Genomic DNA, 16172 nt, shown 5'->3' on the forward strand with positions numbered 1-16172 from the left:
CCTCCTCCCATTTCTTTTTATTCCGAGGCTTCCCCGTAACGACCCACCACACCAAACGAAAATTCTGAGAGTTTGAAGAAACAACGATAAAAAGGCCAGAGCTCGACATTTAAGCAACAAAAATGTTTTTGGAAACAAAATGTTCAGAAAATTTGCTTGAAAATATATTCAAAATCGGTAAATATCGGTAAAATTCCTTTTTTTAGCATCCCATTTCCAACCAAGCAAAGTCACAGGAGGATACTACTACTACTAAGACTTAATCGCTGCACCAAGCCACCTGAGGCCAACACAGCTACGCACTCTCCTCTTCCATCCAAATCTATTCAAAGCCTCCTTTTTACACCTTCCCAGGAAGTTTCAATTTCCTCTAAATCTTTCTTTATGATGTCCTCCCACCCCAGACGAGGACGACCTGCTTTTTGTTTAGCCCTAGACGGTTGACCAAAAAGGGCAATCTTTGATAATCTGTCATCCTTCATCCTTACAACATGCCCTAGCCATCTCAACCTTTCTTTCATTATAGCCCTACAAAGCGGGATTGAACCACGAACTTTGTACAGCCTATTGTTTAAAATACAGTTTGTCAGCCGGGTACTCAGAACAATCCTTAGGCAATTTCTCTCGAAAACACCTAGCAAATCTTCATCCGCTTTTCGGAGCGCCCATGCTTCAGAGCTATATTTGACCAGTGTCATCACTGTAGCTTCTAATATTCTAATCTTGGTTAGCAAAATTATCTTCCTATTTTTCCAACTTTTTTTTAAAACTTCAGATATTTTATTAAAATGGACATGCTTAAGGAAAAGGAGATAAATTTAAAAAAAGAAAAAAAAATTTTGCTTAATGCAATTCCTTTATAGATGATCTAGACATGCATTTATTTATTTATACTAGTAGTTAGAACAAGACAAGGCATGAAAAGATTCTTTTAATAAAATGACAGAATAAGATACGTCTTTATTCGACGACGTTCATAGTATGAGGGTCACGATGGTCTTGGCCCAGTAGAAAGTAGTCTCACTTCTCCCAGTAGTCCCAGTGGTCTTGGCCAAGCTCGTTAAATAAAAATATCAAAAATTGAATGCACAAAACAGAGGTTGATCGAAAATTCTGACTAAACACTCAAATATTGCCTAAAATTCAAGTTTCAATCCAACAAATTCATTTTTACACAGAAAATCTTAAAAAAAAAACATTTTACAGCATATTCCTAAATAAAACTCTGTCGATTACCAAGCTTAGACAGAAAACTATCTTCAACAGAACCTATTAAAAAAAAAATGTTTTCTATGAAAATTAAAGAGTCACGTTAAGATCTAAAACGAGCAGAAACAAAGTCAACCTTAAAACGAACAGAAATTAGATTAAATTAATAAATGAAACATAATATGAACAGATATTAGAATGACCAATCTAGCAAAACTTAAAACAAACAGAAACTTAGGTTACAACAAATAAGAATGGGAATGCCAGCCAACTTACTGACAAATAACAAACCATTTCTTAAATAAAATACATTTTTAGGTTTCAATTTAGTCGATTTCATTCAGAATTAGAGAAAGTAACACTTGAACAAAACTTATATAAATATTAGGTATTTTTGTAGTTCGCTGAAGCTATATCTAGAATTGGTAAATACAATCATTGATTCGTCACCGGATTTTCTATGCATCTGAATGAAATTGTTTTAAAAGGAAGAGCATTTTTGGAGCATTTTTCGATTAAGATTTTTTTTTACATGTTAAGGAAATGAAATTAAATTGACTATTACAAAGGGGTATATGCAATTAACGAGTTCCGGAGATTTGGAGCATTATTTAGTTTTTCAGTATTAGTATTAAACTTTTTTTCAGTTTTTTGTATTATAATGAAAATAGAAAATTGTGCAAAATATTTTTTGTTTCATTTTCAGTACAGCATAAGGGACACTGTAATCTTTAGGGGAACTGTGAGTGCAGTAACTCCATATTTATTTGCGGTCAATTAGATTTTCTTTTGTAGGGATATTTCCACTTAATTTCGGTTCATTTTTAGCTTTATTTATTCATTTATGGTGATTCAGTCCACAGTTTTCAGTTGAACTTGGGGGCACTCATTTGAATTAATATTGGTCGTAATGTTTTATTTATTATTGCACAGTATTTTCTGTTTGTTTTTCATTTATCATACGACTTTGTTCCTGCTTGTTGTACGTTTTAATACTGTTTTTTGACTTCCTTTGAAAAAACTCCTTTTAATTAAACAAAGAAGCTAAATTAGCCATAATCGTAAGAAAAGACATTTTAGCCCTTCTCTACTGAGACATGAGCCTTCAGCAAGAAAATAAAAAAAAGCTGTCCACAAACAAGGAAGTTTTCCATGTCACTTCTGCTAAAATTTTACCTGAGTACAAAAAGGCAAGTAAATGACAGGACTGAGGACAGTATTCTGAAAAAAAGCTTTGATTCCTTATTGACTATATACGCCTTCGATACCACCATGTTAAAAAGTCTTATTAATTTACTTTAGTTCTCAAATCATATTGATTGAAAATCCTTGTGTGGTTTCAGTTCAAAGAGGATATAACATGCCTAGTCTGCAAAAACTTTTGACAGGAAGAGGGGAAGGTGGTAGAGGGGCCATTCCATCAATCGGTGTAGCAAATACTTTTATCTGCTATTTTTCTTAATTTCACATTTTCCTACTAAATAGCTTACTGGCTAAACCTAACAATGATTTCATTTTATAAAGTAAATATAGCAATATATCGATTAAATTGGTGAGATAACACTCAAAACAGTCAAATGGAGAAGTATTTCTAAAGTAAAGTGGAAATAATAAAACCTAAAAAGGGCGGAAATACTTTCAGAAGATTAAAAATAATATTGTATCGAATAACTTACCCAGAGTAAAAAATTACTTTTTGGATTTCATGGTTTCCATTAAGGCTTTAATATAATGCTCAACATAATCCATTACCAAAAATATTTTGTCCATGTTGCTTCCTACAACTATCTCCCGAACGGTAACTATATTCGGATGTTGAGCCTGTAACAGACAAATATAATTCTTTAAGCAAAAAGCTATATATGGCAAATAACTATATATAGCAAAAGCAAAGAACTATATATAGGTAACTTTATAGATAATAGGCAACCTTTATATATATATATATATATATATATATATATATATATATATATATATATATATATATACACCCGTTGGGGTGGCGCTTCGCGCCACCCCAACACCTAGTTGGTGGGGGCGCTTCGCACCCCCCCCCCCCCAAGCCCCCCCGCACGCGTAAGTCGTTACGCGCCATATTAGTTACGCGCCATTGTAGTTGTGTCCCTATGTCCCACCTGTGAATATAGATAGATATATATATATATATATATATATATATATATATATATATATATATATATATATATATATATATGTTTTTAACTACGTAAAACTTGCGAATATACAACATTCTTTGCTGTCCCATTGTCTGTGCATATAAATAGATTGTCAGGTTTACCGACTCTTGAACATGCAACATATAATGGTCCATGGGAAAACAATCCGTATTCAGATCTATACCTCATGATTCTAATGATTGCACTTGAGCTTTGTTGATGGTGATTGCTAATCGACCATTCCCTGAGTCGCCATCGTCATTTATATATCCCCCTGTGCACCCCGGCGTCCCCTTTGTAGGTATGTCCCTGTGTCCCGGTCGTCATTTATATTCCCTGTGTCCCGGTCGTCATTTGTGTCCCGGTGTCCCAGTCTGTGATTTCTCTTTGAGCGTCCCGGGCGTCATTTATATTCCTTGTGTCCCGGTCGTCATTTATATCCCCCTGTGCCCCCGGCGTCCCCGTTGTAGTTGTGTCATTTATATTCCCTGTGTCCCTGTCGTCATCCCGGTATACATTCGTTTTTGAATTGGTATATGATGAAATAAATTTTTAATTTTTTCCCTTTTTTTCCTTTTAGTTTTTTTTTATTGGTTTTGACCTTTTTTTTAGGTTTTTTAGTTTTTTTCTTTTTTCTTTTTAGTTTTTTTTGAAGTTTTTATCTTTTTAGTTTTTTTATTTTTATTTATATTTTTTAGTTTTCTTTTTCTCCTTTATTTTTCAGTTTTTTTCCTTTTTTTAGTTTTTTTTCTTTTTTAGTTCTTTTAGTTTTTACCTTTTTTAGTTTTTTTTAGTTTTTTAGATGAAATTTTTTTTAGTTTTTTACCTTTTTTTCTTTTTAGTTTTTTATTGGTTTTTACCTTTTTTTTTAGCTTTTTTAGTTTTTTTCGTTTTTTCTTTTTACTTTTTTTTTAGTCTATCTTTTTTATTTTTTTTTATTTTTATTCTTAATTTTATTAGTTTTCTTTTTCTCTTCGATTTTTCAGTTTTTCCTTTTTTTCTTTTTTTTTTAGTTTTTAGTTTTTTAAGTTTTTTTTCCTTTTTTTAGTTTCTTTAGTTTTTTTAGTTTTTCGGCTTTTTTATTAAATTTTTGTATTTTTCCCCTTTTATTCTTTTTATTTTTTTTTTGGTTTTTACTTTTTTTTAGTTTTTTTAGTTTTTTTTCTTTTTTCTTTTTATTTTTTTTCTTTTTATTTTTTTAGTTTTGTTTTTCTCCTTTATTTTTCATTTTTTTTCCTTTTTTTATTTTTTTTATTTTTTTTATTTTTTTTATTTTTTAGTTTTTTTAATTTTTTTTTATTAGTTTTTAGTTTTTTTTTCTTTTTAGTTTTTTTGTAGTTTTTACCTTTTTTTAGTTTTTTTTTAGCTTTTTTTTACTTATGTCCTGGTCGTCATTTATACTCCCTGTGTCGTCATTTATACTCCACAGATCCACAGATCCACAGACAACTTATTTTTATATATATAGATAAACTATAGATAATAACAGATAATAGGTAACTTTCGATATATATATAGATAATAGGTAATTTTGTTATGAGCTACGCTCAAAACAGAAGTCACCAATTATACAAAAAAAAAAAAAGTCAACCAGCAAAAGAAACCCACAAAAATAATAAAGACAAGGGAAAAGAAAAATGCAATCCCAAAACATGGCAACTTAAAGCAGGAGAGGGACAAAGAGTCCCTCTGCGCCAGGGCGGTAAATTTACAACACAATAAAAACAACTAGTGACAAATGATAATTTTTTTTCATTAAAAGAGAGTGGCATTTTAGTCTCCTAAATATAGTTGTTAGTTTAAGCTTTTTTGCCATAAGAGGGATTTGAAATCATATTGAGAAATTCAACCCCCAAAGAGCTGGATATTTCTGCTATTGCAACATAGTTTTACAATTTCCTCTTTTTTTTTATAAATCACCAAGGCTTATGTACCCGGTGAAACATGTAATTTTGCAACAAGCCTACAGCTGTAACTTGAACCGAAAGGAAAAGCTACTATCCAGAATTATAATTTTACTTAAGACTGGTGGTAGCTTTAAGCTTTCCAAGTCAATTACCACACTCTTTTCTACTGGGTGTGCCAAAAACTCGCTCCGTATTTTTGTGAAACTTGATAAATTCAAAGCTTTTCGGAGGAAAATTTATTAGTCTTTTAAGAACAATTACGGAGTTGCCCTTTAAGAGACCCTTTTCCAAAATTTAAAATAGCAGAAATGTTAATAGTTTAGATTCTAGGTGCAGAATGAATTATATTTTGTCTCAAAACAATTTTCGAAAAATGCTCCATTAAAAAAGTTTGATTCTTCATGTCTTGTCATACATTACTATGTTTCAAGCCAAAAAAAAAGCAATTAAAAGTCCACATTAAGAAATGGAACATACCTTTAAGAGCGTTGATATTTCTCTTAATGATGTGATTGGGAAGCCTTCCTTTTCTCGTTCCATTTTAAGGCGTTTCAGCGCAACAGTCTCATTAGTTCGCTTATCCCTAGCTCTATATACAACACCATATGTGCCTTCTTCAATCCTATTAAAAAGAATAAAAAAGAACGAAAATTACACAGAAATAAAAAATGCTGCAACGAAAGATCGGAACAATTAGGATTTTCAAGAACCGAAGTTTTCCCAATTCTTAAGAGGATTGCATTACTCTTTTATTCAGTTCAGTTCATTCGGGTTTATTAAAAAAAAATTATAACAGTCATAACATACTTAATCTCTCATCTCTATGCAAAAACTGCATGCTGAGTCCCATATCACCTCAAAAATAAATACGCACTATGGCTCTCCCTCCACTTCTCGATACAACCATGGCCCCTACCAAAAAAAAATATCCTTACAAGTCCCCACCTCTTCATCCAGGAGCAAACCACTCCAACCCCCACAAAAAAACTCAATAATAGCTAAAATCACTTTTCTAATTAGATTCATTATTCAAATTAAACTAATTCAAAACAAGATAATTTTTTATTCTCTTTTTGAAAGAACCAAGGGAGCTCCTACCTCTCAGTTCAAGCGGTAGGGTATTGTAAGCCTTAGCACAGACGATGTCAGGCGAAAAATCCGACCTCACTGTTGGCGTATTTCGAATATGGATCTGTGCAGATAGTCTTGTAATTGGAAGACGCTGTTCGGATACCAAACGGAATAGATTCCTAAAAGGTGGTGGAAGCAAGCCGGAGAGGAATCTGAAAGCAAAACCAAGCAGGAAAGCTCAAACAGCGATTTCAGCGAGAGATAATCTTCTGTGTGTTTGATGATCTTCAAGGCATTCTTGTGGATGGAATCCAGTTTTTTCAGATGGGATTTGAATGTTGATTGCCATACCATTGCGCAATACTGTAAGTGGGGTCTAATGAGTGCATTGTAGAGAAGGGTAAGGGTTTTACGTGGGAATGTTTGCTTCAGTTTTTTCATGATACCCAGATTCCTTGAAAGCTTTAATTCTACAGCATGGATGTGAGGAAGGAAAGAAAGGTTTTCATCTACTATTACTCCTAAATATTTTGCACATCCATTTACTGGTCGTTGAACCTTTCCACGAGACGTCACAATTCCTGTTATTTCTGGGTGAAGGGTTCCTACCCTAGAAAATAGTAGGATGCAAGATTTTTCTACATTGATGACAAGTTTGTTGGCATCCATCCACAGATAGGTCTCTTCTATGATGTTTTCAAGCTTCCGCTGGAGTGAAGGCATATCAAGTCCGCAGCAGGTAATTGTAGTGTCGTCAGCGAATGCTATAAGTCCATCTTGCTCGTTAGTAATGTCCTCAGATGTTTGATCAAAGCATAGGTTACAGCATTTTTGGTCGTCATGATTCGGATTAAGGATACGAGTTAGGTCATTTACATGGACTAAAAACAAAAGAGGACCGAGGATTGATCCTTGGGGCACACCAAATTTCACAGTAGTGTCGTTTCTTGGGTCGTCACCAATGTAGATGCACCTATTTTGAAGGTAAGATTCAAACCATTGAAGGGCTATCCCTCTCACTCCAATATGTTGCAACTTTCCCAGTAAGATTGTATGATCCATGCTGTCAAATGCTTTCTTGATGTCAATCAATATAGCAGCTGGCAGAAGACCTGAGTCAAGTGCTCTGTTGATGAATAAGCTTAGGGATGCCAGAGCATCTTCTGTTGAATGACCAGGTCTGAAGCCGAACTGGCGACTATTAAAAAATCCTCTTTTTTCGAGAAACTGGTAAAGTAGTCTTTGTAAGGGTTTTTCAAAAACTTTTGAAAAAACAGATAATATGGATATGGGTCGGAAATTTGATGGATCGTCATGAGGGCCACCTTTATGCAGAGGGATTATTCTTGCTTTTTTTAGTATTGAAGGAAAAACACCACTTCTTAGAGACAGGTTTATCAAATAAGTTAATGGCTCTAGGATAGAACGGAGGACTGCTTTCAGGGCTTTCATGTGTATCCGGTCAAATCCAGATGCTGATGTGCCTTTCAAGGTCTTCACAATTAGCTCTACTTCAGTTGATGTCACAGGAATTATTGCCATTGATTTGGTGCATGCTGAGCCAAGGTAATGCTTGTAGGGTTTTTGGGGACTTTTCGCAGAATTAGATGTAATTCCTCCTATCCTTGCGAAAAATGTACTGAGTTCTTTTGCAACCTGAGTGGGTTCCGTAACAGCCTCCCCGTTGACAAAAAGTCTGGAAGGCAATTCTGCTTTCTTATCATTTGGTCGCAAAACCGAATTAATGACCTTCCAGACTTTTCGTCCATCCTTCCCACTTTCAGATATTTTATTATTCACATAAATTCTTTTTGCTTTCCTCAGAACTGAATGAAGGCATTTCTTATACGTCTCATATCTCTCTAGGTTTTCTCGGCTTGGGTGGTTTCTGTAATTTGCCCATAACTTATTTTTCTTATTTATGCATATGAGTAAGCTTTCGGTAACCCATGGACATATTGGGGTATTTTTTCTTCCACGGTTTCTTGGTTTCTCTTTAAAACAGCATGCTTTATATGCAGCTACAAACGCATTGTGGAAAATTTCAAAACCTTCGTTCACATCCTCATTTGCTAGGACACTGTCCCAAGAAACTTTTTTTAACTCATCATTTAACAGTTTAAGATTCTCCTCTTTAAGATTAATTACTTGTAGACCCTGGTTAGTTCTTACGAGTGGAGTTGGTATCCTCGCCGTGTTGAAGACAGTGTGTATAGGAAAATGATCAGATGTGTCACTGGTGATGACTGATACCTTCGCCGGACATAATGTAGAAAAAATGTTGTCAATCAGTGAGTGTGTACTTTCTGTTACTCTGGTTGGAATTGTAATTGAAGGGTAAAGATTAGACCCTGACATAATAGTGAGAAGATCCACTGAGCTATTTCTTAGAGGAAAGGCTAGATTAATGTTAAAATCACCCATGATGATCACATCTTGGTTCTTGTTTCCTATCAGCTGTAAAATCTGAGTTAGTATATCCGTAAAAGCAGAAACAGAACCAGAGGGTGAGCGATATATTTCTCCAATCAATATCTTTTTCTTAGAAGGCCCATATAGCTCAAGGAAAAGTGATTCAAAAACGCCTTCAACATTCCGGCTCAGTTGATTGTTAATATGCACAGCATATTCATTCCTCGCATAAATAGCCAATCCTCCTCTGCGAGCTTCTTTTCTATGTAGAAAATTTGATTTATAGCCTGGGATATCTAGGAGGCTATCCGTTTGTCCTGTAAGGAATGTCTCACATAATCCAATTATGTTGGGTTGCAGTTGGTGGCACATTGAAGTTATATCCATAAACGACGAACATAATCCTTGACAGTTAAGTTGAAGCACAGAAAACTGAGATTCAGAGTGCCCCTTGGTTAAATCTATTAAATCAACATATTTACTTCTAGGATAATTACTTTCACTAAATAACGGCAAATCATCTTCATTACTTATTTTTTCATCAAAAATTTTCTCTAAAATTCTCTAACTTTTTTAACCGGTTATAATCTTTTGGCAATGACGAAGTGATTAGCCCCCGGGATGAAGAATAGGAACTCACTACTTACCTAATAATTTCCAGGGGACAAGGCCATATCCCGAAGTGAAGCAAAAGCCATGAGAAATACACACACCCGTAGGAACTTTTTTTGAACTCTGAAAGAGAAAAACAAAACAAAGAAAATGGAATAACATGGATAAAAAATAGCACTGAAATACACATTTTAGACAGAAAAATGTAAGCAAGCGGCAATCAACTTGTAATGACAACTACATATGAAGGAGAAAAAAATAAAAAATATATAGAAAAATTAAGGAATGTTCAAGAACTTAATCAACATCCGACCGTGGCAAGGATGGGGGAAATCAACATGGAAATCTAATCAATTGGCAATCACCTTATACTGACAAAACTTATGAATGAAAGGAACACACACAATTATGACTCTGAGTCTAATTCCTCAGGTTGGATAGTTGGCACTTTAACTGGGTCAAAGCATTCATCTAGATATTTCGCCCATTGTGAATTTCTAGACTTTTTAACATCCAACCACATTCTGACGCCTCGTTGGACAAGACGAGTTTCTGCAACTTTCTCAGCTGCCACTTTAGATGTTTTTAGCTTATACCCTAATGACAAAAGTTCCTTTCTTCTTTTACCAAGCTCCGCTGGTAGGTCCGTCGATATACTGAACCCCGTCTTCTTAAGTTTTCCACACTCCTTCATGATCATCGACCGTTCAAAGCCATCTAGGCTTACAAAAATAGGCTCTACAACCTTTTTTCGCTGTGTCCCACTCCGGAGGCTCAGAACACTCTCTGGTTCTGGTCGACTAGATTTCTTTGAAATACGATAAATGGCACTCATACGTATTTGGTTAGCGTTGGATATTCCAAGCTTAGCCTCAAAAAATGAGGCTACAGTCTGCCGAAGATTTTCTGAGCCTTGCGGCGCTTCAATTCCGTATATAATGATATTATTTTTTCTTGTATATAGTTCTGTTCGTAAAGTAGAAGTCTTCACTTGGACGAGCTCAGTCTTGAGCAATTTATTTTCTGCTCTGAGTAGTTTATTTTCAGTCTGTAACTGCGAAATTAGCTGTAGCATTTCGTCCATCCTCCGGTCAAAATGCTCTTTGTCACTGCCATTACTAATTTCTGACGATAATGCCGCTTTGCCTATCTAATATTCTAAAATATCATCGAGTGAAATATCATACTCACAAGGAGTGATCGGAAAGCCGTATTTCCTTTTGAATTTTTTCGAAATTCACGCTAGAGCCTATGTATTTCCAAAAAGCTACCTTTTAACCAGCTAGAAGAAAAACTACCACCATACAAGTACACGAATTCTTGCTAACAGGTTCAAAAAACGTCTCTTAAAATAAAGAAGTTCGAAACACGCTCGAAACGTATGGTTCTGGGCAATTAATAAGTCGGCTTTTCCCGTTTTACATATACGAGGTAATATGTTCTATCAGTAAACTAATGAGAAAAATTCAGTCGACTTTTCGTGTTGTACATCTACGAGGATGATGTTCTATCAGTAAACTAATGAGTAAAATTCAGCTCCAAAACATCTATAATTAAAGAAATAATGGACCTCCCAATCAACCAAGTATTGATATTACATTTCTAGTTAAGCTGGGTCCCTGATGATGCTATTTGAAATCTCCTTTGGCAATATCAGTATTTAAATTCTTTTTTACACTTTTTTCATTTCTATTATTTCTCTAAAAGTGTGGATAGGACACTTTTGTAAATATTAGTGACTGCAAAAACAACAATATGGTGAGAGGAATTGAAATAATCTTCAGCTAACGCCTATAAAGCCGGATATTATTTGTTTGTTTTTTGGAAAATTATTTCCAATTTTTAGGTAATTACACCAAAATAGGTTTCTGAGAATTAAGTAGAATTAAAGTAAAATTTCATTAAGAATATTTCGATAGAGAGCAATTGTAAATAAAAAATAATGAAACAGAAAAGACATTTCACGTTGAAAAGATATGACTAGTGAGACTATAACAAAACAGAAACAAAAGTGCAATCCAATTTGTATCTGGTTTGAGTCAAAATCTAAAAAAAAGGATTAAAAAAATCATAGCCGCCATTTAATCCAAAAGAATTAGTTTTACAATTAACTCGTTTTTAGTCTATTTCCTGTTCTTCCGCAATTCTTAGTTTAATTATTTTTTTTTGTATTCTTTCGACAGTTTGGTTTAGAAACCACGGTTTCTATTTTCAATCAAAATATTTTCAAAGAAAATTAACTCATTCCTCATAATATGCGAAATATTTGTAAGTGGTGAAATAACTATCTACAAATGAAATAGCTACCCCTCTTTTAAGTTCAACGAGATTATTTGACTGGGTTATTATTTGTTAGTTTCTAATAATGATACAATTCTAATTCACTATAACATGCTTTAAATTTAAATTAAAGAAATCAACCTATTTCCAACTGGGGAGCAAACTCATCCCTTTGAAAAAAAAAATCAAATACGTTTTAAGACCATTAGCGAAAAAAAGAATTGTATATTCATTACAATAGCTCTTAGGTAACATGAGAACTTCAATATCGAAAAAAACAACTAAATAATGCCTAAAAAACAGCAGCAACAGAATTCAAAGTAGCAAAAACTATTTCAATTCTAATATAAAAAGTTAATGGAAATCGTCAACAATGAATAAAGTGCACTTTATTTTATTAAATGAATATACAATATATTTTGAATACAAAATTATAATGAATGTAAAATTAAATTAATAAAATGTTATTCAACAAATAAAATGCTTCACAAAGGATCCACTATACCTTTCCCTTTGAGATCCAACCTTACTTCAATCACTTCTTGCACTTTAATTAAAATCGATTGATTCAACATAGGTGTTACGTAACACTTTTATTTTTTTAACAAACCGACCATTTCTTTTTGTTAGAATCTTATAACAGAAGGCTTGTTTCGAAACTATCCGTTTATATAGATTTAGCATGAATGGTATATCATTTTGAGCTGTAGATCTGTCAACAGTTGTGCATTATCACAGCTCTTAAAGTTTTTGACCCGGATTTCTTTTTTTTTTCTTTTTTTTTAAATATGGTTATACAATCCCTTTCCAGATAAATTTGCTTTATCATTTTACAAATTTGAGCTAGGTGAATGAAACGTTCTAAGATTTTCACGATTTAATATTTGAACAGAGTCCTGAAGTTACACTCACCTTCTTCTACTACTTTATTAAAAAAGAAATAAAATAGAGCTTGCCCAAGAACCGATTGTTTCTAACACCGTTTTATCTTTTCTATCACTGGGAGGGGATGGAGGAAGGGGGCTGTCGAGTTATCATTTAAACCGACCTGGAGAAGACAGCATGTCGTCTGGACCATTGTAAAGTACTCTCTCAACCTTGAAGTACATTCCCCGCATTAACCCCCTTCGTCTTACTGAAACAAGGTATTTTTGTCAGAGAAATACGATATTTTGCTTAAGACGTTATAAAATTTGTTGCTATGAATATATTAATTGTCTTCCAGTGGGGACCACGTTAGTTGTTTAACAGTTTTATCTTTTATTATGAATAATTAATGAACAGGGTTAGCAAAAGTTAAGCACTGCTGAGTTTAGACATTACCGAGTTTAGGCATTGCTAGATGTTTAGCTTGAAATGGCCAATAGGTTTAAACGGCTGTTTCCAAGAATAATGTTTCTATTACGAAACCATGTTCCAAGTATATGAAAGAAATCTTACTTATTTAGACATTGAAATTCTTCAACACTCCGACAGCCCATAATAGCAGGAAAATAGGGACGTAATTCTTCCTTTAGAGGAACAGGTGAAACAGGCGGTGTAAGTCGGTCAAGTTCCTCAGCTTCTTCTAGGTGAAGAGGAGACTCATCTTCGACAGGAAGAGGTGACGTTGGCTCCAAGTTTTCAGCTTCCTCCTTGACGTTTTGCTTTGGAGATTTATTACGTTCTTCTTTTATTGGAGGACTTCTTTCTTCTTTTCTCCTTGGACTCCTCTCTATTTTTGCTATCTTAGGACTTGTTTCATCCCGTTGATGACTAGAAAATAAACTTATTTTTTCTTAAACGCAATTATTGAATAGACAAATAAAATAAAAAGTGAGTTAGACTTTTTAATGTCGCGAGAATTAGCTCTGAAAGAACGAAAAAAAATCAAATAAGTAAATGAAAAACACTAAATAAAAGTGAACCACTGATAATAACGTCACTAAAAATAAAAACTTTTAGTCTTCTTGTTTGCTATGTTTTTCTTCAAGGTTTGTGAAACCAACTCCTTCTGTTAGAACAGCCTGTTCAATTAAAATTCTCACAAATCCAGGTAAATTTTAAAGCCATACTTTATTGAAAAAAAAAATTGCAGCGTAAAAGACTCGCCCTTGTAATTACAGTAAAACCTTTAGTGAAGGGAAGGCGGTGCCAGTGATCTATCAAAACATACATGTTGCAATTCTCCTTGCCGCGCAATCCAGCGAAAATCCAAGGGATCCAATCGACGCTCAACATTTTTTAAGCTTGTACTTAGAAGTATGCTTAGAGTTTTCGTTCTAAAAAGTACTTAGAATGAAAAAAAATCAAATAAATAAATGAAAAACAGTAAATAAAAGTTGAACCACTGACTACAACGTCACTAAAAATCACCAAATGGTGCTAGATTACCCTTTAGTTCAAATGGGGATAGCAGAAGTTCTGGAGATGTCCAAAGAACGTAGTTTATACATCTTGAATCAAGGTTTAGACAAATACAAAATGTCCTCACGCTTGGGTACCGCATTTGCTTATGTTCGACAAAAAACATTTTCGAATGAACACTACATAAGAAGAAGAAGAAGATTTCCAATGCTCTGTTGACGCAGTTCTGGGGCAATAAATCAGAAATTTGATGCAGATTAATTACTATGGCCAAGCCTTGGACACGCCACTATGCACTCGAAACGAAAATACAGTCAAAACACCGGACTGCAAAAGGAAAATTAGCTCTGGAAGCAAAAAACTGTTTTTTCGGCTAGGAAAGTAATAGTAAATGTTTTTTAAGACAGCCATGGAGTTACATGGAAGGATTATCTTCAAAATGTAAAAATCCATTTTATTTTGATTTTATTGGATAAAAATCCTTTTGCCATTTTACTTGTTGATAGATAGTCTATTCATCCGTTCATCTTATGGCAGAACTAAGGTTGATAGGGATGGAGTCATTACTGAAAAACATTCATCATTACTTGACACATTACTTAACAAATTGTAAGAAAAGGGCCACTTTTTAAGAAAACTTAAATCAGTTTCACCAAGACAACTTACCGTCTCACACCTCAACGACTGCGATGGAGAAAATCCATGAAGCTTGAACTGCTTGACCAAGCTCCTTATTCATCAGATCTAGTCCCACACGACTTTTTTTTTAAGTTTGCGCTCAGAGGACAGAATTTTGTCAGAATTTTGCTCGGAGGCTTTTTTATTGAGTCAGAAGCTTTTGGAACACCCTCGTAAGCAAATGACATGAAAATTTACCTTTTACTATCTCGTTTGGCAGGAGTTTGATCTCCTTTCCTATGTTTTTTAGCAGAGGTTGATTCTTTTTTTTCGACTCCCCTTCCGATTTTCTTCTCTTCTTCGTTGATAATATCGATTCTCTTTTTCTGAATAACTTTTTCTTCTTCGCTGCTGATTTCTTCGGATTCTTCTGACTCTTCCGAATCTGACGATGTAAAATCGAAAACAATATTAATATAGGAAATATAAATTCAGAATCCGCCAATGACTTCATTGTAGATTATGGATAAAATTCCTTGACGTATATTACATATAGAGAAAAACATCAAACATTGAGATACATCACAAAAATTGTTAATTAATCAAGAAAGTCCCATTAGATCACAGGACTTGAACTTTGTTGGAGGAAAAATCAAACATAAAAAATGATAAGACACGAGAATCATCTAACCACTATGGGTTTGTGTGGACACCTTACGACCTCAAAGATTGACTGCTGACTAATATTTCTTCATGCGTGAATTTTTATAACGAATCTCCGAATCTATACACTGAATTCAATATGTAAAGCTCATATTTACTAAGGACAACTTTACATCTTGAACAGATGAAACATCTTCTTCTTTTACAGAAAATAAAACTTTGTTTCGACTTTTTGGTTACTTTGCCATGGTGTCCCAGCTTTTCGTCAAGTTTAAAGAAGATTCAAACTCTACTAAGACTAATTTTACAAGCCTACAAACAGAAAAACGGGCTGAGTTGACATAAATTGATAAACAAATTAATTTGGAAGGTCAAAAAGTTCTTGTTCTATTCATAAGCTCCTCTGCCAGAAACCATACTACGCAGCAAATGGGTTGAGGGCAAAGACCTCCACGAACCGGGCCCAAATATTTTTATTTTGGATTGACTTGAAACATATTTGTTAAGTCTAGGGCAAGAGGACCCTAATTCACACAAAAAATTGGTTCACACAAAAATGGGAATCGAAAAAGCCGAAAAAACTTATTGTTTCCAAACAATTTAAAGCTTGTATCTACAAGTTTCTGGGCCGATGAGACCCTAATACAGAAAAAGGCTGCAGACACGTACCCCCAAATTTGGGCCATAAGGCGTTTTTGGGGATTATCTTGAAAATTACATCTTTATTTGCTTGGGCCAATGCGACCTGAACGCACAAAAATTAGGACAAAGGCAGATCCAAGCACACACAAAGTCTGTGACCCAAGCACACACCGGCAAACAAAAATAAGTGAAAAAAATGTTCACCGGAAAATGAAACTCAAAGGATGGCTGT

At 34.1% G+C, this 16172-nt stretch overlaps 2 protein-coding genes across 2 annotated transcripts in view; one reads left to right on the plus strand and one right to left on the minus strand.

Moving 5' to 3' along the window:
- The window catches only part of LOC136028679 (ATP-binding cassette sub-family F member 2-like), a 335229-nt gene that overhangs the window by 244239 nt on the left and 74818 nt on the right, over positions 1-16172 (plus strand). The gene's annotated exons all lie outside the window — the stretch shown is intronic.
- Positions 1-16172, minus strand: part of LOC136028645 (cyclin-dependent kinase 11B-like) — a 64046-nt gene that overhangs the window by 20138 nt on the left and 27736 nt on the right. The window contains 4 exon segments of the mRNA XM_065706473.1: positions 2886-3030; positions 5774-5918; positions 13112-13426; positions 14894-15080. Coding sequence (XP_065562545.1) covers positions 2886-3030; positions 5774-5918; positions 13112-13426; positions 14894-15080 — 792 coding nt within the window.

This window comes from Artemia franciscana, chromosome 1 (genome assembly GCF_032884065.1).
Source record: "Artemia franciscana chromosome 1, ASM3288406v1, whole genome shotgun sequence".
NCBI lineage: Eukaryota > Metazoa > Arthropoda > Branchiopoda > Anostraca > Artemiidae > Artemia > Artemia franciscana.